This window comes from Patagioenas fasciata, chromosome 1 (assembly GCF_037038585.1).
Source record: "Patagioenas fasciata isolate bPatFas1 chromosome 1, bPatFas1.hap1, whole genome shotgun sequence".
Classification (NCBI taxonomy): domain Eukaryota; kingdom Metazoa; phylum Chordata; class Aves; order Columbiformes; family Columbidae; genus Patagioenas; species Patagioenas fasciata.
Window position 1 is genome coordinate 97730952 of NC_092520.1, and position 23177 is coordinate 97754128.

Sequence of the window (23177 nt, forward strand, 5' to 3'; positions counted from 1 at the left end):
CTGTATGTTGGTTTGTTTACCCTATTAACAGCTCAGTAGCCTCTTGCTGCCCTTGTACGGGTGTGATTCCCCCTGCCACACTCAGCCTGCACGCACCTTGTGACTCCACCCTTTCCCTTGCAAAAAGAATCTGCTGCTGCAAGGCTAGTGTTCAAAACAAGTTCCAGGGATTTATTTCCACGCACGTTTTACTTTCTTTTATGACTACTCCGATTATTGTTAAACGAGGTGAGGGAAGGGACCAAGGGCCCGCCCTCCCCGCCTCCAGGGGGCGCCCTCCTCCCCCGGTGCTACCAAGGGCGCAGCGGCCTCCAGGCGCGGCCGGGCCCGCCCTCTCCCGCCGCGGCCTTGCTCGGCTGCTCGCACCGCCGACCCTCCGCCCTCGCTCCGCCGCCCGCTCCCACCGCCCGCGGCCATGCTGGCCTCCCGCGGGCCGGCCCTCTGCACCGCGCTGCGGCGGGCAGCGCCCGGCGGCCTCGCCTCCTTCCACTGCTCCGCTGGGCGCCGCCGCAACGCGCGCGTCGCTGTGGTGAGTAACGGGGGAGGAGGCCCCGGCGGCCGCGGGCCGGGGCAGCGCGGCAGCTCCAGCCGGGAAGGCTTTTGCAGTGTCGCTATCCACCCTCAGCCCTGTGCCGGGGGAAGGGCGCCGCTGCAGCGGGGTTCGCTCCGGTGGCGACGCTGGTGGTGGCGGTGGCAGGGTTTGGGGTGGCATGGGGCCTGGGAAAGACCCGGCTGGTGGCCGCGGCGGCTGAGAGGCGTCGGGAGAAGCTGAAGTAAGAAGGTAAAGCTGTTTAGAACTGAGTAACTTGGAGGAAGCCAGACCAGGAGCGGAAAACGCATAAAAATTGGTTTTTGGGTAGTTGTCGTTAGTCTGGAGCTGAGTTTCAAAGAGCCGAGCTTCAACTAATTTATAGTGTGATTGAGGGAGGTACTGGCAGGACACAGGAAAATATTTGATCTCGGTTATGCTCTTCTGTAGGAAGGAGGTAGAGTATGTTAAAAATACAAAAGAGAGTGGAAGAGCTGTAGGTAGCCAAAGGAAAATTTAGGCTGTCGATGGCATCCCAAATGGATACACAGTTTTGGAGCTCAGTGGGCAGTCTTTGAAGCCCTAGCTTTGCATGGTCTTGACAGCATAAAATGTAAAGAAGTTTTAAGGTGTTACCTGCATGAAGAAATCTGTTTGGGGCAGAGTTGCCTCAGGCATGGGCAGAATGCTGTTCCAAGTGTCTAAAAGGTAACTTGCCAGGAATTCTGCCATGTTAGCAAACCACAGCTTTTTAAATAAAGAGTAACAAATGTTACTGTTGACATTAGTGATACAAATTTCTTGACTGTTGTAGAAGATGGATTTGTCAGCAAGCAGGTACTGAAATAACAGAAGACAGTGTTTTAGTACTTCCAGGGAGTTTCAAAAACATTTTAAAAGTATTGCTTACAGAAAATAACTAAAGTTGCTTGTATATTTATTCAGTCTCACTTAAATGAAAGATAAAAAGTTGGAAAGCAGAAGGTGGCTCTTAAATATTTGAGCAGCAGAATTGTCAGGATTAGCACAGACACAAGAAATTTGGTGAAGCGATGATAGGATGCTGTGCCTTTGAGAGCAGAGGACAGGGTGTTGTGATCCAAAAGCCCCTTCAAGTCCATAATTTCTAAGACAGTTTCAGTTGTGAGTTTCTGTTCATGTGTCTGTGATTAAAAGCTTTCCAGCTTCTAAAAAACAGATAAAATCAGGAGGGAAGAGAGTAAAGTCAATAAATTGACTCTCTTTAACTGAATTTTTTTTCTTTCAAGGTAAGCAACCAAAAAAACCCAAACCAAAAGTTCACATATATACATATATATTTTAAGGAACTAGATAAACTAGATAATCCCTTGGGTTGTTTTTTTTTTTTTTTTTGGTGTTTTGTTGTTGTTTGTAGTTGTTTGTTTTGTATTTATAATCACTTTTTTTTTCTTGGATTTTTTAAAAATGTGTTTTTCTCCACCCACACAAGGATAGCTGATTGCTTTGTGCTTTTTATTCCCTGGATTAAAAGTGATTTAGCTATTGATCTCTGATAAGTATCATCAGACAAAATACAGAAGCAGGTAAAATAGTTTATTTTAAGTGTCACCTTGAAGTGTACTTCTGTCCCACCTCTGTTTCATGTGCATCTGGATGAGACGGTATTTCACATGGGTATGGAGACTTCATAAATGCACGTATGAAACTCAGAATAACCTATTGGGTGCACAACAAAAGCATACTCAAGGGTATCATGTCAGTTTAAGCCTGAGGAATAAATGCACAAGCCGATAAATAAACATTAGTTATTTCTGAGGTCTGTCTGTGATGGGTAGCTATAAATAGGAAATGCCAGTTCTGCAGCATGTCAGATGGCAACACCAGTGCTAATAGCAGGATGTGGACTGGTTTGGTAAAGATCTTGTTGCTAAGTTGTTTTTTTGGGGGGAGGTGGGAGATTTGTTGTTGTTTTCTTTTAAATGTTACAAGGCTTGTGAAAGGTCTGGTTGGAAGTTTTGTATCGCCTGAAATAATCTCTTGATTTTCTTACTTCAGGTCCTGTCTGGTTGTGGTGTCTATGATGGCACAGAAATCCATGAGGCCTCAGCGTAAGTTGCTTTATGAAACTGTAAACTCTAAAAAAGTCTCCTTTACATTACAGCAGTCTCTTGAATTCAGTTTTGCTCTTTCTGACCATCAAAATTGTCCTGAAAGATGTATGATGAAGCTTTATAGTTTTCTCACAGCCTAATTGGGAGCTCAGGCCATGTTCTTGCAGTGCTCAGTGGTTGTCCAAAGATGCAGCACAATGCATGTGATGCCAGAGCAAGAAGTTTGAGAGACTGACTTACCTTCAGAAACAGAAATTCAGGGTTCCAGAATCAATCTCAAGAGCATTAAGTGAAGACTCCACTTCATAGTCACTTTGAGTTTCTGTTCCTGGGGCTGAATCTAACACTAGAATTGTTAATACTCAAGGTGAATTATTAACTCTTAGTGTTAATTGCTAAACGTACACATAGGTTTGTTAATTTTGAGACTCTTCCATAACAGCTGGGGACTTGCAATGAGAAAGGAAGTTTTCGTTCTTCCTGGTTGCCTGCTGTAACAGCACCAAACGAAGAAATTTATCTTCAGCATACCTGGCCCTGCTTCCAAACTGTTCTGTTCTGCTTTGCAGTTTGGCATTACATACAGGGATTTTGTTGCTACATGCTCAGTATGCTTTGGTAGCATGTGTGTTTCTCCTCTTCTTTCAGAATCAGGTGGTGGAGTATTTGTAGCAAGACTTAGGAGTCAGGTAAAACTCTTATAAGGTTTTCAGCATGTTTTATCTCTGTTTTTGTAGCATACTGGTACACCTTAGTCGTGGGGGAGCTGAGGTGCAGATGTATGCTCCAGATGTTCCTCAGATGCATGTCATTGACCACAGTAAAGGGCAACCAGCTGAAGCTGAGTCCAGGTACAGTCTGTGTTTGATGTGTTTTCCGTGACTGCTGAGCTTCCATCTCTTCGGCATTCTTCAGACACAGCAGCCTGGAACTGCACTTGTAGCACTTTGCTGACTGGCTGTAGTAGCTTTATGCAAGCTGGTGGTTTGACTGGAGAGAAAATATTAAATGAGTTTTCTGGACTTGATTATATACAGTCTCTGAAAGCCTGTGTTTCCCAGTGGCAGTATTTCAGGAGTATCAATAGCTTCAGTTATTGAGTACCATGGTTCTTCTTGCTTACTCCTCTTCCTCTGCCAAAACTTTTGTTGTGCCCTTCTGTGTGCAAATGCTTAATTGATCTAATTGTTTTATTTCTGGTTCTTCAAGGAACGTTTTAGTGGAATCTGCAAGGATTGCTCGTGGTAAAATTGCAAGCCTGGCTAAACTCACAACAGCAGATCATGATGCTGTGATATTTCCTGGTGGATTTGGAGCTGCTAAAAACTTGTGAGTGCCAACTAAGCATTAAACTCCTCAACTAAATATTCATGATCATTTATTCATAATAAATTATGATTCACACAATAAAATCAGGAAGCTATAAATGGCCTTATTTACTACGTATGTAACCACTACTTAATAAGGAAAACTCCTTTCAAAGTGTTGGAGTTAAGTTATGCTGTTCATTATGGTTTCCAGTCATTATACGTATAGGCATTGTCACGTTTTAAATTTTCCAAACAATGTTGATGAGAATTCTGGAGTTTAGATAACACACAAGAAGTCCTTTTTCCCCCCACTCTTGTGGTGATTCGTTTTGGGCTCAGCTGAGGGAAGTGAAGGTAGAACTTAAATTGTTTCAGGTGTTCCTAGTGTTATAATTCTGTTTTTTCATGTCTGCCTACCAAAAATTCCCCTCTTGGATTAGTAACAATAGAACAACAGCTAGCTCAAAAAGAAAAAAAAAAAAAAAAAAGGAAAGAGAAGAGTTAGCCATGTGAAATACTGATAATCTTGTTATTTATCTGCCGTTTTGTTGGCTTTGAGAAACCTGAATGTTATTTCCCTTTTCTTCTTACGGATTTTTCTTCTTTGAAAACATTTCTATTCCACTTCTCAGTAATCCTAGTAAGCTGATTAGATAATTCTTATTTCTGATGTTTATATCAAGTAAGGGACTTTCTGACATACCAAAGCCTTAGAAGTGAGTCATTGTGGTTAAAGCATTGATGGTCAACTTCAGGCTTTTTCAGCCACCTCTTAAAAGCTACTAAATTTGTGATGACCCTTGGGAGCCACTCTCTGGGCAGACAGGCATGTCCACTTGTAGGTTTGTACTCAGTTATGTGTGAAGTTTCTTGTTGTGGCAGATCTACCTTTGCTGTTGATGGGAAAGATTGCAAGGTGAACGGAGAAGTTGAACGTGTCTTGAAAGACTTCCACAAAGCAGGCAAACCTATTGGGTATGTATGTTAGTTGGAGGGGTGTTTGTTTGATAGTGTGAGAATGGAGATGTCTGTTTGGTTGTTGTGTGCAGCCATTATTGTTGGAACTAGAAAAAGCATCTTCCATTTTGTATCAGTTGTAGCGTATTTTGTTTAAATGGATTTTTCGAAATGTGTGTGTGTAGGTGCTCGTCACAGAAGAAGCTAAGAAAATGTTGAGTGGAAGTTGCCTTGTGATGTCTTTCAGATTTTTAAGACTGTGTCGATTTTAAACTTTTCCATTATGACCAAGTTTTGAAAAGATGCTGTTGTAAAACTGCTCTTATAATTCCTTTTGTTGCAGTCTTTGCTGCATTTCACCAGTGTTGGCAGCAAAGGTTCTCTCTGGTGCTGAAGTGACTGTGGGTCATGAAGAAGAGGAAGGTGGCAAGTGGCCTTACGCGGGGACTGCAGGAGCTATTAAAGAGCTGGGAGGAAAGCATTGTGTGAAAGAAGTAACTATATCCTTTCCTGCTAATTTCCATGTTGAGAGACTGTTTAGTCGTGTGTCATTATAGTAAGGAACACATGCAGTGTCTGTGCTTTTCCTCTTACGGTTTAGTGGGGATATACAACATACAGCAGAGAGCAAGAAATACAGTGCATGATTATAAACATTGTCATCGTACGCAACTATGTAGTTAGAAGTCATTCTCAGTTGTTGCCATAGAACTGCCCTGGACACATGGTAATGCAGTAAATGCTGAGTAAATTTGCACACAAAGCTGACATGAGTTACAATTTGTCAGTTCTCTTTGAGATGTGTTTTCTTTTCCTGAAGGCTAGTGCTGTAATCAAATTGTACTCAGGGACATTTTCATTACAGTCAGTAAATTTTGTAGGTTTTTTCCTGTTTCTGAGCATTCCCACAGATTGCTCTTGAAGTGTTTGTATTTCTGGCAAAACCAGCTTCTAGTATCTTGGATTATAGGTTGCAGCTGTCTTTCCAGCTGGAAGGTATACTATATTTAGAGGTACTTTTTAATAGGATAGTGGAGTTACGAGGTTTTGTCGATGATGCTTTATTTTGCAGACAGCATCTACAAGTGAGACATAGGCTGTGTTTTCCTTAACTCCCTTTTACGAAGCTCATGTGGATACAAAGAACAAGGTGGTTACTACCCCAGCATTTATGTGTGAAACAGAATTACATAAGATCTTTGATGGCATTGGGGCCATGGTAAAGAATGTGCTAAAATTAACTGGCAAATAAAAGAAACCCAGAGATGTTTAAATTTCAGATGTAATATCAAATGCAGTATGGACCAATGGAAACATTTTCACCTGCTCGTCCTGTGCACACTCTAGTGAATGCAGATAGGAAGCTGAAGCTGATTGATTCCCAGCTGCATGTTTTTCCATGCCCTTTCCAAGCAAGGGGCCTGCAGAACAGCTTACCAAGCACAAGCAGCCTGGCCTGAGGCACAGAGCATTTTCTTGAACTTTTTCAGCTGGAGATGGCTGGGCAGCCATGTTCTGAAACTGGTCCTCCTGATGCACTGGTGTCAAATCAGTTCTATGGGGCAAAAAGAGGCTGAAGGCCCTGTCAGAAGCTGAGGGCAGGTGTGTTGCAGAGACATGGCAGATGCAGTCGCAGTAGATCTAGTGGACAAAGGATGGGAGTAGAGAGGAATTGGTGCATCACTCAAGGTTTATGTGCTCAGGCCTATATCTGTGAACTAAAAGCTACAATCAGCCGTCAAGGGAATGGACATCTTCCACATCTTAATTTTACCTTGGTGTTAATTAAAAGATTAATGTTTTGTTTATCAATTTCAAAGAATCCTGTTTTTACAAAAAGCCATTCTGAGTATCAGTCAGCAGCAGGATACATCTTAACTGCCACAACACTAGCACTCTGAAAAATTCATCCATTGGCCCATTACAGCTAAAAAAGTCTTGAAATGAAGAAGAAAATATCTGCTGATATGACGCACAATTTTTGAGGATAGCATCCATGCTGAAGTAGTTGCATGACTAGCAGTGGATAGAAAAAATCAATCTCAAATTATCCTCACTTTGTCTGCTTTAGGGTAATAAAGCTTTCTCCAAAGAAATATTATTGAATGTCTGGAATAATGATGTCTAAATAAATTAAATTTTGCCTTTATTCCTTGTGCCTTCATTTTTGTTTGACAAGTGACTCCAGTAACATATGCTGCTTGATACATTCTAGCACTTTTTCAGCTTTTCAGTTATCTTCAGGTGTGTGACATTTTTTCCATACAGAATCCAACTGAGCCTCTGTGGGAACAGCAGTTCCAGCTAAAGGGCCTTGGACAGATTATACAGAAGTATAGTTTTTATGAGTGTGAGAAGTGATAGCCCAGACCAGTGAGAATGATATCTCAGGTCGGAAAACTGCCCCCATATGTATGATGTGTGAATGTCCTTGGGCCTGGTCTGTGAATGAGTGGGAACGTAACTGAAACAAAGATAACATCAGTGTGGTGTGTTTTTAATAACAATTATTGGAAAAACATCTTATGTAACATCTTAGTCCAGGTCTGTATCTGTAAATCCTATAGATTGTGACTGGCTAATAAAGAAGGCCTCAGCCTGGCTCAGCGCTCTGCTCTGCCCAGCTCTGCGCTCCTTCCGGAACAAGATCTCTGTCTGTGCATGAATCTTTGTCTGCGGCCCGGTGCGCATCGTTTCTAATGGCCACAAGCCTCCTTCCCCCTTTCTGAGTCATATGTCATCTTTGTATTGAGCAGGAAGCAACATTTCTTAAATTCAAACTATCAAAATGACACCCTTTACCTCGTACTAAAATTCCTTTTACATGACAGACATGTCCCTATTTTTAAGGCGATATTGTGTGTTTCATAAATTAAATCTACAAGCCTTAGACTGGGTATGGTAAATACTCTTTGTGGCTGAAGACTTGTGAGGAACATGGAATTGCATTTTTTGTTGGAGGGTGGGCAAAGAGGATGAAAGAAGCTTAAATATGAGTGTTGGGTATGCTCAACTGGCTCAGTCAGTGTTCATGGAATAAGTGGGTTTTGCTTCTGAAGCCTCTTAGTATGTGATTAATTTTCTGCTTCTAAAATAATCACGGTAGGATTTAGAAGATCTGAATTTGCGCTTCCAAGATGTGGCACTGTTTTCTTAGAGGTTTTTATAGAGATCTCTTGTGCAAATCACAGACTCCTGTGTGGTTACAAAGAAATCATGCACAGAAACCATCACGGTAGCAGACATGGTTCAGAAAGTGGATTTTGGACATATTCTGAAACTTTTTTGCTTGTGCATTAGATTCTGTAGGAAATTTTCAGTATCAAGTTGGTAAGAAAAGGAATATAGAACTGTCTCTGTGTGATTCGGTGGATGTACTTTCTTCCATAAGCTTTGCTTGTACATAAGCGGGTGCTTTTAATGCAAATTTTATATGCAGAGGCTTAGCAGACTATGGGAGGTCATCGTTCATGTAAAATGTAATGAAATTTAAAAATGTGAGTCTTTCTTACATCTGCAGCAGTTTTAAAAGAAATTTGGTGACAAAAAGTATGACAAAACACAGATGGTATTGAAATCCCTGCAGTAGAGGGAGAGGAGAACAACAGCTGCCTGTGTTAACGGTACCACCATCTGATATAAGAGTGATCTAAATTGAGTTCACCTGTAGTATGGTGTCCAACTTGAATGCTCAGTACAGGAAAGACACGGACCTGTTGGAGAGGAGGCCACCAAGATGATCAGATGGCTGGAGCAGCTCTGCTTTGAGGACAGGCTGAGGGACTTGGGGCTGTTCAGCCTGGAGAAGAGAAGGCTCTGGGGAGACCTTATTGTGGCCTTTCAGTGCTTAAAAGGGACCTACGGGGAGGATGGGGACAGACTTTTTAGCCCAGGTTGCTCAGAGAGGTGGCAGATGCCCCATCCCTGGAGACATTGCAGGCCAGGCTGGACAGGGCTCTGAGCAACCTGATCTAGTTGAAGATGTCGCTGCTCATGGCAGGGGGGTTGGACTAGATGGCCTTTGAAGGTCCCTTCCAACCCAAACTATTTTGTGATTCTGTGACTGTGAGTGAAATCTTTTCGTTAGCTCCCCTCACCATAGCAGGGCTGTGTGTCTGTATTTAGGGTTTCTCATATCTACAGTTCCTACTAAGTTCAGCTGTGGTAGCATAAAGCTCTCTTTTCTCTTGCTTAGATTTAGGTCTGCTGAGGAAAAAGATGCCTTATTAATTTTTTTAAAAGAAATTGCTAATATGCAGTGACCAACTGTTGTAAGTTGCTTGCTAGATGATCCAGATGGTGCCTCTTTCTACAGTCCTCTGACATACTTTCTTGAATCCAGATACCAAATAATGAAGTCTACAAGTAGTATGCTGTTTCCCTTTCTAAGCAGATGCAGTATTGGTCAGGTTCATCCCTGCCTTTGTGACTTCCAGGCTGGATTATCCACAGTGGCACATGCTAACAATTGAATATGCAAGTTGAAAAGCTCACCTAAATTTGATGGAACATCTGATCTGTTAAAATAACAGCAGTATTTTAAAATGATGGCCTCAGTACTGGTGACTGTTTGAGACCAGGGCTGTGCATTGTAACGAATACTTGAGGAACCAGCTCCTCCTGAGCACCTGAAACGTTTTTTCAAGTTATTTGCAAAAAGTGAGGTACCCGTATGGTGTTGTCAGTGCTGAAGGCTTGGACATTTGGTGGGGATGGGACAAACAGGTATGCACTAGGGAAATCAAGGACAACATTTTATTTTCAGAAAAAAATCACCTTTTAGAGCATCGTTTTACCCTTATTTTTTTCCGTCATTCAGAGATAACATTTTCTAAGGGAGAAAGTATTATGCACCAGCATTGCCTTTCATTTTTTAATACTTTTTAATTTCACAGTAATGTGCAGAGTACAGACCTTTGACATGCATATTTTTAAAGTTTTTTTATTAATAGACAGTCATTTAACTTTGGTGGAAGATGTAAGATTGTCATCTTGGCTTTCAGCCAGTGTAAATTGGGAAGGAAATTCCATATGCATTTAGAGATTAATAAAGACAGTTGTCTGCCAAATTGGGTTTTTCCTTCCCTAGGGCTGTTTGGAGCTTCTGAGGGGTTTGCTGGTCTCAGCCGAGTGGACAGAAGTTTATGATGAGTATGTTTTGTTAAATGCTGTCAGAAATAAGAAGTGAAAGAAGGTGTTTTCTTCAAGCCTCCACAAGGAGGCATGTGATATCTGGCTGACGGATACTGGCATTTTTGATCTGCGGAAAGCATTTAAGAACAGTGTCTTAGTGAAACGCGGTGGTAATAAATACCCTGGTTGGTGTTCTTGTGGAGCAGTGGGGCTAACTTGTGGGGTGTGTAGGGGGCTTGGTACTTCTCAGCTGGGTCTCTGCCTGCCCCATTTTGCCCTGGTTGCCCCATTTTGCCTCATTTTGCCCTCGTTGACGCTTAAATGCAAAAAACACTTCACAAAATGTTTCCCTGCAGATTGTTGCAGTGCTCACAAATTTGTCAGCATTGCTTGGTGGTTTTTTTTTTTTTTGGTTTGTTTTGATTTGTTTTGCTTTTGTTTGATTGTTTTTCCCTCTTTTAAAAGGGAATGAGAGAGACTGATATGCGCTTTTCAGTTTTACCTTTCGGTTGGTGGCTTCGACAGAGCCAGGGGCGCTGTGCCCTCACCTGGGCACGGGGTCCCAGTTGTTGCCTTCTCGGTGACTTGTTTGGGTTATGGTGTGTTTGTGTTGGCATTTTGGATGCGTAGAGGGAACCAAACAAATGTGGCTTCCAACTTGTTTAATGGAAATAAATAGCAAATCCAATCGCATCCTTAATGGATGCCTTCACCCTGCTGTCCTGTTAAGACTAATTTCTTCCCCACAGTGACTAATTAGTGTAGTATCCCCTATTAAGCTCTAAAGCCTTCCTGTGCTACTAATCGCGGAAAAATGAGGAAAAGTGTAGTATAAAGTCATAAAAGTACACAGTGAGGTTTTTTTTGGTGGTGGTGGTTTTGAGGGTTTGATTTTTGCTGTTTGGTTTTAAATAATAATGCTATTATAGCCAAGGTGACCTAAAACCAAGGTTCATAGGGAGGGACTTCTATCAGGCCAAGAAACAGCCCTGAAAGGAAACACTGGTTCTTCAAGGGTCTGTGCATTTGCAAGCTACGAATATCTTATATGTCTGTGTATACATATACAGTGGTTTTAGTTTTTCAGAGTGGGAGCTTAGATAATCCTCTGTCTTCAAATAATTGAGAGTTGCCTGCATTCCAGGGCTTGAGTAACTTGTTTGAGCTGTTTTTCTTCTTCCTTCCTGTGGCTTGCAGTGGCTGAGGGGAAGCTTGCTTGTCGCATGGGTCAGCCTTAGCCCTCAGAGGAATTAAGGAACTGATATTACGTTATCTTTCCCAAGGTGATTTCAGTGGTGGTCAGAATCTCTGAAGAAAGAGAGAGGGGAAGAGAAGGGGCTAAACTTGGACAATCCCAGAAGTTGAAACAATTGAGACACAATTTCCTGCTGCATATTTAAAAATAGTCACCTTCCATGCTTATTTTCAGAGCCTTCTATTCAACTGCTGAGTATCATGCCATGTGAATGACTGGCCTCAGATTTAGCTGAAATAATGATGAAAATTCTGCATTGAATGTATTACATTCATTTATTGCTGATGATCTGTATGGGCCATTTCTCCCACATTGTGTGGAACTGAAAGGAGCTCGGCAAAACGCATTAACCAGTTAAACTGACCTCACTGCATAAACCTGGATAAACTGCAACATGAGGAAAGTAACTCTTTTTGTCTCTTACCAGTGTCATTATTAAACATGAATATATGAACTTGCTTTTACACCTGTGTTTTTGCAAGAATAATGCTCAAGAATTTCTTAATTTCTTTAATTTGGCGGATTATCAGTCTATGATCTTGCCATATGAAAGACATAGGTGTGGGCCATGAAGGTATTACAGGTGAGAGAAGTAGAGATTCCTTCTCCTTAAATGTGCGAATTGTTTTCGTGCTCCTCTGCTTTCAAAGCTGTCCCTCTCATTCATGATGAAACTCTGGAAAACATGAGAAGTGTGCGCTGCTCACATTCTGCACTTTGAGTGAACTTTAAGACAGACCCTTGCTGTGTCACCACTCAGGCAAGGAAGGCCAAATCAAGGTCTGCTAGTCATTCAAACCTTCCCTTGCAGTTTCCCAGGAAATCAGAATGGTGGCCATATATTACTACTGGGAACGACATTAACTACTGCGCTGGGCGAATATAATAAACAGGGACTTTTAAATGTCCCAAGTGCTGCTGCAAATCTGAATCATAAAAAAGTAGGGTTGTAAGCAACATTTAGAGGTCATCCAGTCTTCTTCCCCCCACCCTTCATTCCTCCTACTTCATCTGCTCATGTGTTTACTGTGATTCATGCCCGTTTGCACAGGCGGGGGGAATCACTTCTGAGGGTGAATGAGGCAGAGGATGGAGGGAATTGAGCACCCTTGTAGGCACCAGCCAACACAGTGCCTGCTCTTAAATGGACGACTGGGCTGTCCCTCTCTGCAGCAGTGAGGCTCTGTTCTAACCCTGCCAGCCTAAATAAAGGTGTTTAGGTAATTAATCATTTGCTTGCCTGAGAAATGCAGCTATATAGTCACACAGCTTGTACTTGTGAGTGGAGCTGCTCGTGTTGTTCGTTTGCCTCAACACCTCTTGAAAAGTGGAGGGCTGCTTAAGTGGCTGTTAGATTTTAGAAATTATACCATCCTTGAGATGAGGGCATGCAGTTCAGACTTTTGGGACCAACAGACCTGTACAGATGCCACCTTTTTTACTTTTCTGATTGCACAGGGACCCTAGCTAACTGTAGGAACAACTGGAATACAAATAAAGAGCTCTTAGAGACCAAGCAATTGCTCTCATCAGGGTTTTTTCTTTTTTTTCTTTTTTAGGTTTTTATTTTTGATCAACTTTTGTTTTAAAAAATACACAGAATATGAGATACACATTTGGAGTGTAGAACACAAAAGACAATCACAGTATGTACAATTCTTCTATTCAAATCTTTCTGTGATGTGGGACCCCAGCTGCTACACTAAGCTGTTCTGTACCCAGGGCAGTCTAAGTACCAACTGAGCTTCACTGCAGCTGCAGCTGCACAGGCCGTGCACAGGGTTTTGTCTCTTCCCCACCATGGGGAAAGGGCCCTTTGTTAAGAAAGTCCTTTACCTCAATGGATACCATTTAAAGCTCTATTTTATTTCTGTTCCCTTCTTTGCAAAAACAATCCTGTCTTTCCTTTGGAAAGAGGGTGGAATTGTTCCAAATCAAAACGACTCTATGTGTGCACATCCCTCTGCTTGGTGGCTCAGCCAGGAGGAGTGCAGGGCAGTCACTGCTGTTCCCCAGCCCAGGTCAGTGGCTGTCCAGATGCTTCTTGGTTCTGTAATAGGGCAGTTGCGGCAGCTCTGGCTGGAAACAAAACTTCTGCATTTTCTTCAGGCCAGACGTGAGGAAGAAATTTTTTACGCTGAGGGTGGTGAAACACTGGCCCGGGTTGCCCAGAGAGGTGGCAGATGCCCCATCCCTGGAGACATTCCAGGCCAGGCTGGACAGGGCTCTGAGCAACCTGATCTAGTTGAAGATGTCCCTGCTCATGGCAGGGGGGTTCGACTGGATGACCTTTGAAGGTCCCTTCCAACCCAAACCATTCTGGGATTCTATGATTCTCTGATACTGTTGGTACAAAGGATCCTTTCGGTCTTAGTTTTACACAGGACATTTATGCTACCTGAATCCAACATTTCCACAACTAAATCAATTTAATTTGCATAGGTATCAGTTGCAATTAGTCTTACTAGCTTTTAATTCTTTTTTTTCTTCCAAAGGTACCATTTTTCAAGAAGTAACATTGTCACAGTAACAATTTTGTATTGCACAGTTCTAGCTTAAGAACCCAGCTTTTGCATGATGATAACATTTACCTTTCTGTGTTTCATGATGAAAGAAAAAATACTGAATTCAACCTCCTAAAGCTTTTGGCTTATTTAGAAGTAGGTTTTGTAATAATACATCACTTCTTTCCTCTATGTTCATATTTCATGAATGTCCTTAATTTTTCTAGGTCAGCTTCAGCCTTCCGATGAAGAAATACATTTCTTGTGGAAAAAAAGTTACTGATAGCTCATGATGCTTAAGGGTAAAAGTAGAAGTTAAAGTTCCACAGGCTCAAGTTTCACAAGGTTTCCATCCTTATGTTTCACCAACCACGACCATCTTCCGACTTCCAGTTTTTATCTGACACAGAGTGTAATTACTCTTTATCCTCCTTTCAGTTCTCTTGAAGGACAGCAGATGAGATCTTCGGCAAAAGATCTCACTGAGGCCAGTTATAATGTGACCTTGTAGTTTTGTGAGTCTTTTATCCTGTCATTAGAGCAAAACCACAAAATCCAAAATAAAATATACTGGCAGCACAAAAACTGGGCTATCGGAAACAAATTAAAAGTCAGACTTGCCACCTCTGAGTTTTGTTGCCTTTGGTTTTGTGGAACACCAAAATACAGGACATACACACCTAGTGCTAGGCTTGTTTTCAGCTATTGGTGCTTCTTCCACATGGAACAGTTGTCACACGAACCCTGCAGAGCTGTCCTTCCCAGCGAGGTCCTCTGGTGAGGAGAACTCCCCAAAGAGAAGGTTGGCTTCCCCAGCTACAAGTGACAAACCCCCAGCATGACCAGGAGGTGGAAAAAGATGGGAAGCACAGCCAGACGTGGTGCATCAGCAGGGCTTCTGAAGGAAACCTGGCTGTGTCCTGAAAAAATAAAAAAGAGAGTCAGCATGTAGCTAGTGGCTTGACAAGAAGTGTATTTCAACTTTGTGTGACATATTGTTTGTGAGAGACTGTAACATCATGTGGATTTTAGCTCATTTTCAAAATTCTCCTTTGTGTGTGTGTGCGTGTACCATCCAGAAAAAACACTCGCAAGGTATGGTGACAAATCATTTTTTTCTCCTTCATAGAACAGGCACATACACTCAGCAACAATGAACACAACTTCCTTTTCTGTATGACTGAGAATACCTTTTAAAAATCCTGATAGAACAACAACAAGAACTAAAAGCACGTATAACACATTATCATTCTACCTACTTAGGGCCTTGTGATTAAGAGTCCATAAATAACGGTAATAAGTATTAAAAAGTTTAGACCACAGATGCTTAGGTGGTAGCAGCACTGTGTGCCACTCTTGGTATGTGAGCCACGATGTGGACGCAGGGCACAGATTATCCTTGGCACAGATGGTGGCTGCGACCCGTGCTGGATGTAATACACCAGTAAACAAACAAACATTTTGAACCCCTGACTTCCTGTGGAGAGAAATTTTTCCTGTAAGTGTTTAGATCCAAGTCCTTCTCTGGGAAGATCAGGTTGTATATTGTTTTCTGTACCAATTCTTAAGCTGCTCCTGTTGCTATGGTAGCAGCTTTCACTACATTGCTGTAGTTAACTTATTGCTAGTAGGGGGGCTTCCTTCTCCTCTTCTTAGAAGTGGTATGTGGTATTAAAGCGTAAAGAGCAAGTAAACATCGGGTAGTCCTCAGTAACGCTTCGAAATAAATGAAGGATTGTAGCAAGTCTCCTGGCCTCTTGCGACCTCTTCCAGGCCTTGGCACTTGCGTTTTTCCCAGAAAAAAATTAAAACAAGATTCGATCGACCCAGGAGGAGTCTCGCAAGAAACCCAGGGTGACAGTAAAATTAGGCTATTTAAAATAATTAGCAAAACTAATAAATCCAGCAAATAAATAGAAATGAGGCAGAAGTGAAACAAATCAAAACTCCTTCTGTTTTATTTAAAAATAATAAATATCTGCTGATGTGGTTATGATGACTGCGAAGTCTGAGAACTATTTCTGCGTACTGTCTTTGTTCTCATCAGGTCATTTAACTCAGAAGTCCCTTCCAAAGTAACAACTAATACAAAACAGATTCTCTTCCTTTCTTAAGAAATTGCTGAAAATGAAAAAAATGGGAGTTGCAGATTTTTAAACAGTTGACAACAGGAAATATTTTTTCCTTCTTGCAAAAAATTATGTTTCAAAAATTAGACTTTTGTTCCTTCCTTCCTTCCTTCCTTCCCCAAAATCCAGCAGTACAAGAACCTTCAAGTGTGCAAAGGGTGTGATTTGGTTTGTTCTCCTATAGCAAAGCTGAAGCACTGCCCCTTGTTCCATTCAGGGTTTTTTTGTTTGTTTGTGGGTTTTGTTTGTGTTGGTTTAGGTTTTGTTTGTTTGTTTTTTCAATGAAAATAACTTCTCACCCTAAGAACTAGTGTACATTGAAGAAAAGTGAGAAAGTTTTCAGCTGAGTCAAACATACAATCACCTCCTTTAAATACAGCCTTCTTAACCTTTTGGTTTTGAGAAACTTCCACTGCTACTGCATTAAAAAGTTTGACTCCTGGTAATTTGTTATTTCTTGTGGAAGGTAAGAGCTAGAGATATTCTAGCTTCTGTTCTGTTTGCTTTTATAATGTTATAATGTGGTGCTGTTTCACTGAAGGCACACGATACCATCTTGAATTTAACTTCATGGTTTTTAAAGACCTTTAAGCCAGCTCGGGGAGCTGTCTTAGGTCTAAAAAGGATATTTCCTGTATTTTTTTCAAGCTGTTTATTGCTCATGAAGTACAGAGCTGATTTTTTTTCTGTGTGATCATGAGATAAAACACCGGAACATTTATCTTCCTTAGTTTCTATTTGAACTTATTGCTGCTTAATCTGGCTGTAACGTCATATTGCGACTGAACTTAATACGTTAACTGTAATGTAGTTATTGTTCTGTAATGGATTGTATCTTTCATCTACAGTGAGGAAAATACAACATGCAGCTATTGATTTTTATATGACAAAATGTTACAGGTTTGATACCAATTTAAGATTTTGTAGAGCTAATAAGAATAATTTGACTTACAAGCAGGATTTTTACGGGAGAATTTCCTGACGATGGCACGTCAGAGCTGGACAGCCCTTCTGTATTGCATTCCCTCCAGAAGTGTTTACAAATGACCCTAATGTAGTTACTTCTCCATCATTATTACACCTAGATGTTAGCATCTGCACTATACTTCAGACTTGCCTTTGGGTGAGATCTACTTTAATATTCCCAGAAAAGCTTATGTAGAGTCATTAATTGTGTATTTTTAGAACATTTGTTACTTTATTTACCCAAAAGGACCTTCCAAATCTCTTGATCTGGTAGTTCGTTCATACTAAGGTAATTTACAAAGGCCTGAACTCCGAGAACTGAATGGCTTCCGTGTTACTTGGTTTTTATTGGTTTTTATGATGCCGATTATGCTGAGTAGCTTTATGGACTAGTGACTGCTGGCACTTCAGTATTTTTCTTTCTATGATGTAAGTCTGTCTTAGTGTTGAAGATATTTTTCCCTGTTTGGGACAGCTAGGTTTTGCTAGACCTAGAGAGAACAAGCACCGTAAGTCCGTTGGACTTTCTCTATTCAGCACGTTTTACCAATCTTGCAAATTCAAATTGAAACACTGGGTAATCACTTAGACACTTAGCAGGTTAAGGGGTGTTGCCTTACCAGAAGGGGAAGGTGCCTCCTCAGTGCTAGATGGAGCTGGAAGAAAACACAATAACCAAAGTTATTTGTTTAAGCCTAGAACAGAAAAAGGTACTGATAATTGCTCTAAGGGTTAGTGTTCTGTTGTTTTTTTTTTTTTTTTTCTGAGAAAGAATACATTTGTCAAACAAAATGAAAATTTAAATATGATAGCAGAATTAAAGATGCTTTGCTGCTCCCAAAATTGAGATGATGAAAACATTTTGATTCTGCATTTTCAACTTTTTTTTTTTTCATTTTGAAATCTCCAGAACAGTTCAGTTTGAAGCTTTCTGGACAAAAGTATTTCATTTACATTTCAAAAATGTTTTTCTCTTGAGAATTACCTGCATTAAAACAAAGATATCAAAGTGTTTATATTACTAGAAAATAACTTTTTGATTATTTTAAGCTGAATAAAATGTGTGTGGTGTGACCATAATGAAAGTTTCCAGATGATTTATTCAAGCAAAACACCTTAAAAAATATTATTTGTTTGGTCTTGTATCCCCTTTTTTTTAATTTGCTTTTTTAGTTGGTCAGCCGTGCAAACCCAATGCCCCACCATTCTACTGGCCATGCCTGTAGGTAATTCAAACATGTTAGCTCAGCTGTTTGACATTATTCAAGCACGTGTTATGGTCTCACTCATTTTCCTGAGGAAGAAAACTAATAATTCTTGTTGCATGTGTCCAGCCTTGCCACCAGATCCAGATCTTCCAGCTGCCAGTGCAAAGGTAATTAGCAACTGCCTGTCTTTCATCTGAAAGGGTCTATGGCCTGAACTTTGGATCCAGTTGCCAGAGATGAAACAAATACTGCTTCACAGACCCAAATGCAAATAATGAAATAAAGTCTCCTGTTCCTCTGGGACGAGGCGAGTCTAGGACAATACAAACCCATAAATAACCAAATGCTTAAAAGCTGGGGAGACCTCATTGTTCATTAATGTCTTCTGCTACTTCTGTGGATATGCTGTGCTGAAGCTTAACAAAGACTTTTTATTTTTTCTTCTAATTTATTCTTCCAAGAAAAGCAAGGAACAGAGTGGAACTAAGTGAAGATTTGCTTTAAAAATTGAAGTAATCTCAGTTGATGGTCATGTACGGTTTGTCAACAAGAAATGCTGCCCTCAAGTCCCTCCCTCTGAATCAAAAATATCTTACCTGATACAGTGAGATTAATTTTAGATTTCTGCGTTTCGTTGGGATGGTCTCCAGTCTGTTTGTAAATGCAAGTGTATACAGCTGTGTCCTTTAACTGGACATCGGAGAGCTTTAAGGAAAAGTTGCCGTGCTTCATCTGGTCCAAAAAAAGACTAGTTCTGCCATGGTAACGTTCGTTCTGGTAACTCAGTGAATCCTGCCCATTGTGAAAAAAGTGCACTAAGACTGAGTCAACTGAGTCAACTGAGTCAATCTGCCAGTAGAGCATTGATTTAGAAAGGATCAGCTCTCCAGGAGAGGCAGTAGTGCACGGCAAAATGACAGTTTCTCCAACAAATGCATAGCACGTTGTGTCTGATTGACCTGGAATTAAAAAAAATAGACAACTTTCTCAGCGCTCAGCAGAGCCAGGGACACCAGGTTTCCTATAATATGGCTTCATTGTGTCATTCTTGCCTCTCTTCCTCCTCCTCCTCCTCCTCCTGTGTCCTCCTGCTCTCAGCCAGGCGGGAGGCAGCATGTGCCATGCCAGGGCTCAGGGCCCTGGGTGCTCAGTGCCCAGCCAGCTGTACAGTAGGACAGATGTTGCTGTGTGCAAGTTGCCTTCATTTTGTCAGTGTGGGTGCTGCTTGAGCTTGTCTCCTTAGCTGGTGATTTTTTTCCCAGCTTCCGGGGTTCCTAGTCTTTGAGACCAGGTGGCAGATTTGATTTCAATGAATTGGCCAGTTCACAAAGGGAGAAGGGGATGCAGGGAAGTGAAGACAGACAGACAGGATTAAGCAAGTTGAAGTTTGGCTGGAAAAAGGAGAAATGTGGAAAAGGTGTTATATCAGCAAGAGAAAAGTCCTGGATGAGTTTGGTCTCTCTGAACTCAGGTTCAGGTGAAGATGTTCTTTCTCCCTCTTCTGCTCATTAAGCAAATGCTTATTTCCCGTTACTTTGAATAGACCTACAAGTTTTGTTGATTTCAGGAATATCTTTCCTTCACCCACGTGCATCAGCATACATTGCAAACAGTCTCACTCCTAATGGCATCCTGTGGACAGGACCCATCCTATCAGAAAGCTCTTCCAGAGGTTCACATCTTCACCTGAACCTGAGCAACCTGGCCTAGTTGAAGATGTCTCTGCTCATTGCAGGGGGATTGGACTAGATGAGCTTTGAAGGTCCCTTCCAACCCAAACTGTTATCCCATGAACTCCCATCAGAGTGGTTCCTGATTTCTAAATAATGTGCTAGAGCCCCATCTCCCTTCTGCTGTGACATCTTGCAAAAGGTCTGACAAAACAAAGCCTTTTTCAGTAGGTCTTTCTAGGTGCACTCAGGGCTCTTGCCAGCCCATCACTGGATCTCTCATACTCTTTGGTGTATTTATTCTCCCAGTATGCCAGAGAGAAGGTCTGTCATTCCCATTTTAGGTAAATGACTTTTCCAAGGCCTTGGGGAGCCAGATACTTTGTATGGGTGACCTGGACATGCGGCAGAGATGTTGCCAACCAGTTCCAAGATGTGCAAGAAGCACGGTGCGGGTAGCCTGCTGGTGAACAGACAGACAGGCATGCAGGCCAGGAAGCCAGATGCATCTCACACACACTGTTAATTTAATAAATTTGATACTAATTATTTTTATGAATTTTTACAAGTTAGTTGAAAGTATACTGAAACTTGCATAAATGGGGGAATCTGACACTATCACGTAAGACAACTCTTACTGGATTGTGCTGTTATATTTTCTAGGGGAAGACTGAGGTATGGGAGAAGGTTTCTGTGCATTTCTAAAGCATAGAAAACTGGATATTTCCAGCACAGAATGTGGACTTGAATTAGCACTTTGACTAAACCTGTTTCATAAAATGATTTTATAAATAAAATGCAGATTAATTAATTTGGATGGAAAAGTTTCATCCCCAGCAGGGAGCAGAACAAAAGCGGCATTAGCTTGCAATTGAGCTAGGGAAAACAGCTAAAAATCACTGTGAAACAACTCATTCTGTTTTCATGGCCAAAGTTCTGTGAAGCATAAGGGGTAAGTAATCAGACTAAATATGGAAATAAATGGTTTTGGTTACAGTGTCGTCATTCCTGTGTTCTAGGTCTGCACCAGCTCTGTGCATATACTGGGCTAAAGACTGAAGAGAGTCCCAGTTCTCTCTTGAAGTTACTGGCATCCACCAGGGTTCTGCTTGTTACGTGCTCAGGCCTCTCTTTCTATATTTATCAGTGTCTCTTTTGAGGCTTGTTTGGAGTCACATTGTGTCCATCCAGACAGACACAAAAGCAGAAGGAAAAGTACAATTCAGAGAGCAAAATTGCAGTGCCAAGCAAGTGTCTTGATTTACAACTCTTTCACCCAATATCAGATTTCCTTACTTTTTCAGATTTTTCAGCTCATAATACCGGTCTACTTTTGTCCAGCAATGTGAACTTTTGCATGCATGTCCCCAGTGCTATTTCTAGTCATCAGTGGAACAAGACTCCTCTCACTGTGCTGAGAGCTCAACCGTTTTCACACTGTATCAGTTGCTGACCAATTTTTGCTTCTCAAGGGGATCCTGAATTACAGCAGTATCCAAACAAGTGTCTTACTTTTTTTATAATAAAGCTCAGTCTCCACTGCACTGTGCCCTTACTGCCACAGTATGTATGACCCTATACTCCCCAGTGAGGTTGCCTGAGCCCTGCAATTAGTGACATACCCAGACAGGGCCATTAGCTGTAGCTGGGACACCTAGAAAGGCCACCACCAGCTGGGGAAGGGCAGGGATGGGAAGGAGCAGCCTGAGACCCATCCCTGAGCTGTTTAGGCCAGGGAAGCCCAGTAAGGCTGTGCTCAGCAGAATCTCCCTGAAGCAAGGCCATGTCTAAAAGCAGATTGTAGTTATGGTAGCCATGGTTAGCTAGGCACAGTGGGGAGATGAGCATGCCTGAGGCTGGTGCAGGTGTTTGGGAAGCCCTGGAAGAATCATAGAATAATTTGGGTTGGAAGGGACCTTGAAAGCTCATCTAGTCCAACTCCCCTGCAATGAGCAGGGACATCTTCAACTAGATCAGGTTGCTGAGGTTCACGTGAAGATGTGAGCCTCCAGCAGAGATTTCTGGTGGGATGAGTCCTGTCCACAGGATGCCATTAGTAGTGGGAGTGTTTGCAATGTATGCTGTTGCACATGGGTGAAGGAAAGATAATCTTGAAATCAATAAAACTTGTAGTCCTATTCAGAATAATGGACAATAAGCATTTGCTTAAAGAGCAGAAGAGGGAGAAAGGGTGTTGATCCTACCTTCTGATTGTGGTCACTTCTAAATTTGATAGTGCTCTTCGGAGTGCACCTGTTTCCTTTTTGGCTTTTAATTCTTTTTCTGAAGATGGGGGACAGCAGTGCCCAGCATACTTGAGCCTAGCATAATAGTTCCTTACCTTCATAATCTGGTGTGTAAACCTTGTAACATTTGTGGTGACTCTACACACTCATGGTGTTCACCCCACCCTACTCTGGCTTCACGTGGTGAAACAAGGGCAGCAGGAAGCTAAAAAGCAGGCTTTCCTGCAGTCGCTTGGGACAAGAACAGGTGACTGAAATCTGTCTATAATGAGTTATTTAACAGAGCTAACAGCTGCATAAGAGCTTCTTAAGGCAGAAAGAAGAGACTTCTGGGTGGAAGTTAAATAAGTGCTGTTAGGAAAGCTAGTTTTCAGAAGAAGATGGAAGTCATACTGAAGGTTGGTGATGTTGCCTTAAGCTTCTTGCTGAGGCTATTGAGGTACCAAGAGGTGTGGAAGCAGAGGGCTGCCCAGCCAGCAGGCTGAAGCTGCTGCCGGGGTGTGTGAAGCAGGATGGGTGGTATTTGTCAGGTCTACCTGGTAAGCTTTGTGTGTGGAAGGTGCAGGTGCAAGGTTCTCTACCGTGGAAGAAATGTGTGTTGGAATGTAGCTTTCCCTTGCAGTTGTAAGACTCAAATATAAAGTGAGATGAGTTTATTTTGTGAGGTTTTGTGTGCGTTTTAAATGTTGCCCAAATGTTTGAGGTTGTTAAGGTGAAGTTGAGTGTGCTAATTTAACCAGTCTCTAAGATTTCTACAGTGAGAAAACACTGCTGCTTCAGTATCCAAAGTGTGGTGTAGAGAAGATTGCAAAAACTGGGCTTTTTTTGTTCTTCCCTCCTTTCCCCTCCTGAAGATGATCTAGGGTAATTATCTTTGTTAATTAATTATACATTGTTTGTACTGTAGGAATCTGGGATGTCAGTACGTGATCTAGAGTTTATGCCTTGTGGAAAATGGCTTGGAAGCGGAAAGCTCTTGAGTGCGTCTCTCAAGTTTGCTCTGGTGATAATCCGCTCAGTTCTGAGAGTAGATAAAGTAGTTTAATAGTGGAAGTAGTGGGTTAAGCAGAAAAACATTTCAGTGTTAGAAACAAGGCAACAGGGAATTTCTTGGGTTTCTGAGTACTTATGAGTTTAAACTCAAATGTGTTATCCTGACAAGGTAATGTTGCATGAT

General features: G+C 41.7%; 2 protein-coding genes across 4 annotated transcripts in view; one reads left to right on the plus strand and one right to left on the minus strand.

The window, feature by feature from the left end:
- The first annotated feature begins 337 nt into the window (after positions 1-337).
- GATD3 (glutamine amidotransferase class 1 domain containing 3) lies at positions 338-7038 on the plus strand. The gene is made up of 7 exons (XM_065860675.2): positions 338-529; positions 2567-2619; positions 3360-3473; positions 3832-3951; positions 4815-4907; positions 5233-5389; positions 6013-7038. The coding sequence occupies exons 1-7, from the start codon at positions 416-418 to the stop codon at positions 6139-6141; spliced, it is 780 nt and encodes a 259-aa protein (XP_065716747.1). The 5' UTR covers positions 338-415; the 3' UTR covers positions 6142-7038.
- Positions 7039-12689: 5651 nt separating this feature from the next.
- LOC136109418 (ICOS ligand-like) overlaps positions 12690-23177 on the minus strand; it is a 35980-nt gene continuing 25492 nt past the window's right edge. For all 3 annotated transcript variants that reach the window (XM_065852093.2, XM_065852103.2, XM_071811660.1), the window contains 3 exons: positions 18681-19043; positions 17497-17532; positions 12690-14701 (listed from right to left, as the gene is read on the minus strand). In XM_065852093.2, the coding sequence (XP_065708165.1) occupies positions 14598-14701; positions 17497-17532; positions 18681-19043 (503 nt within the window). In that variant the 3' untranslated portion in view covers positions 12690-14597. The remainder of the gene's footprint in view (positions 14702-17496; positions 17533-18680; positions 19044-23177) is intronic.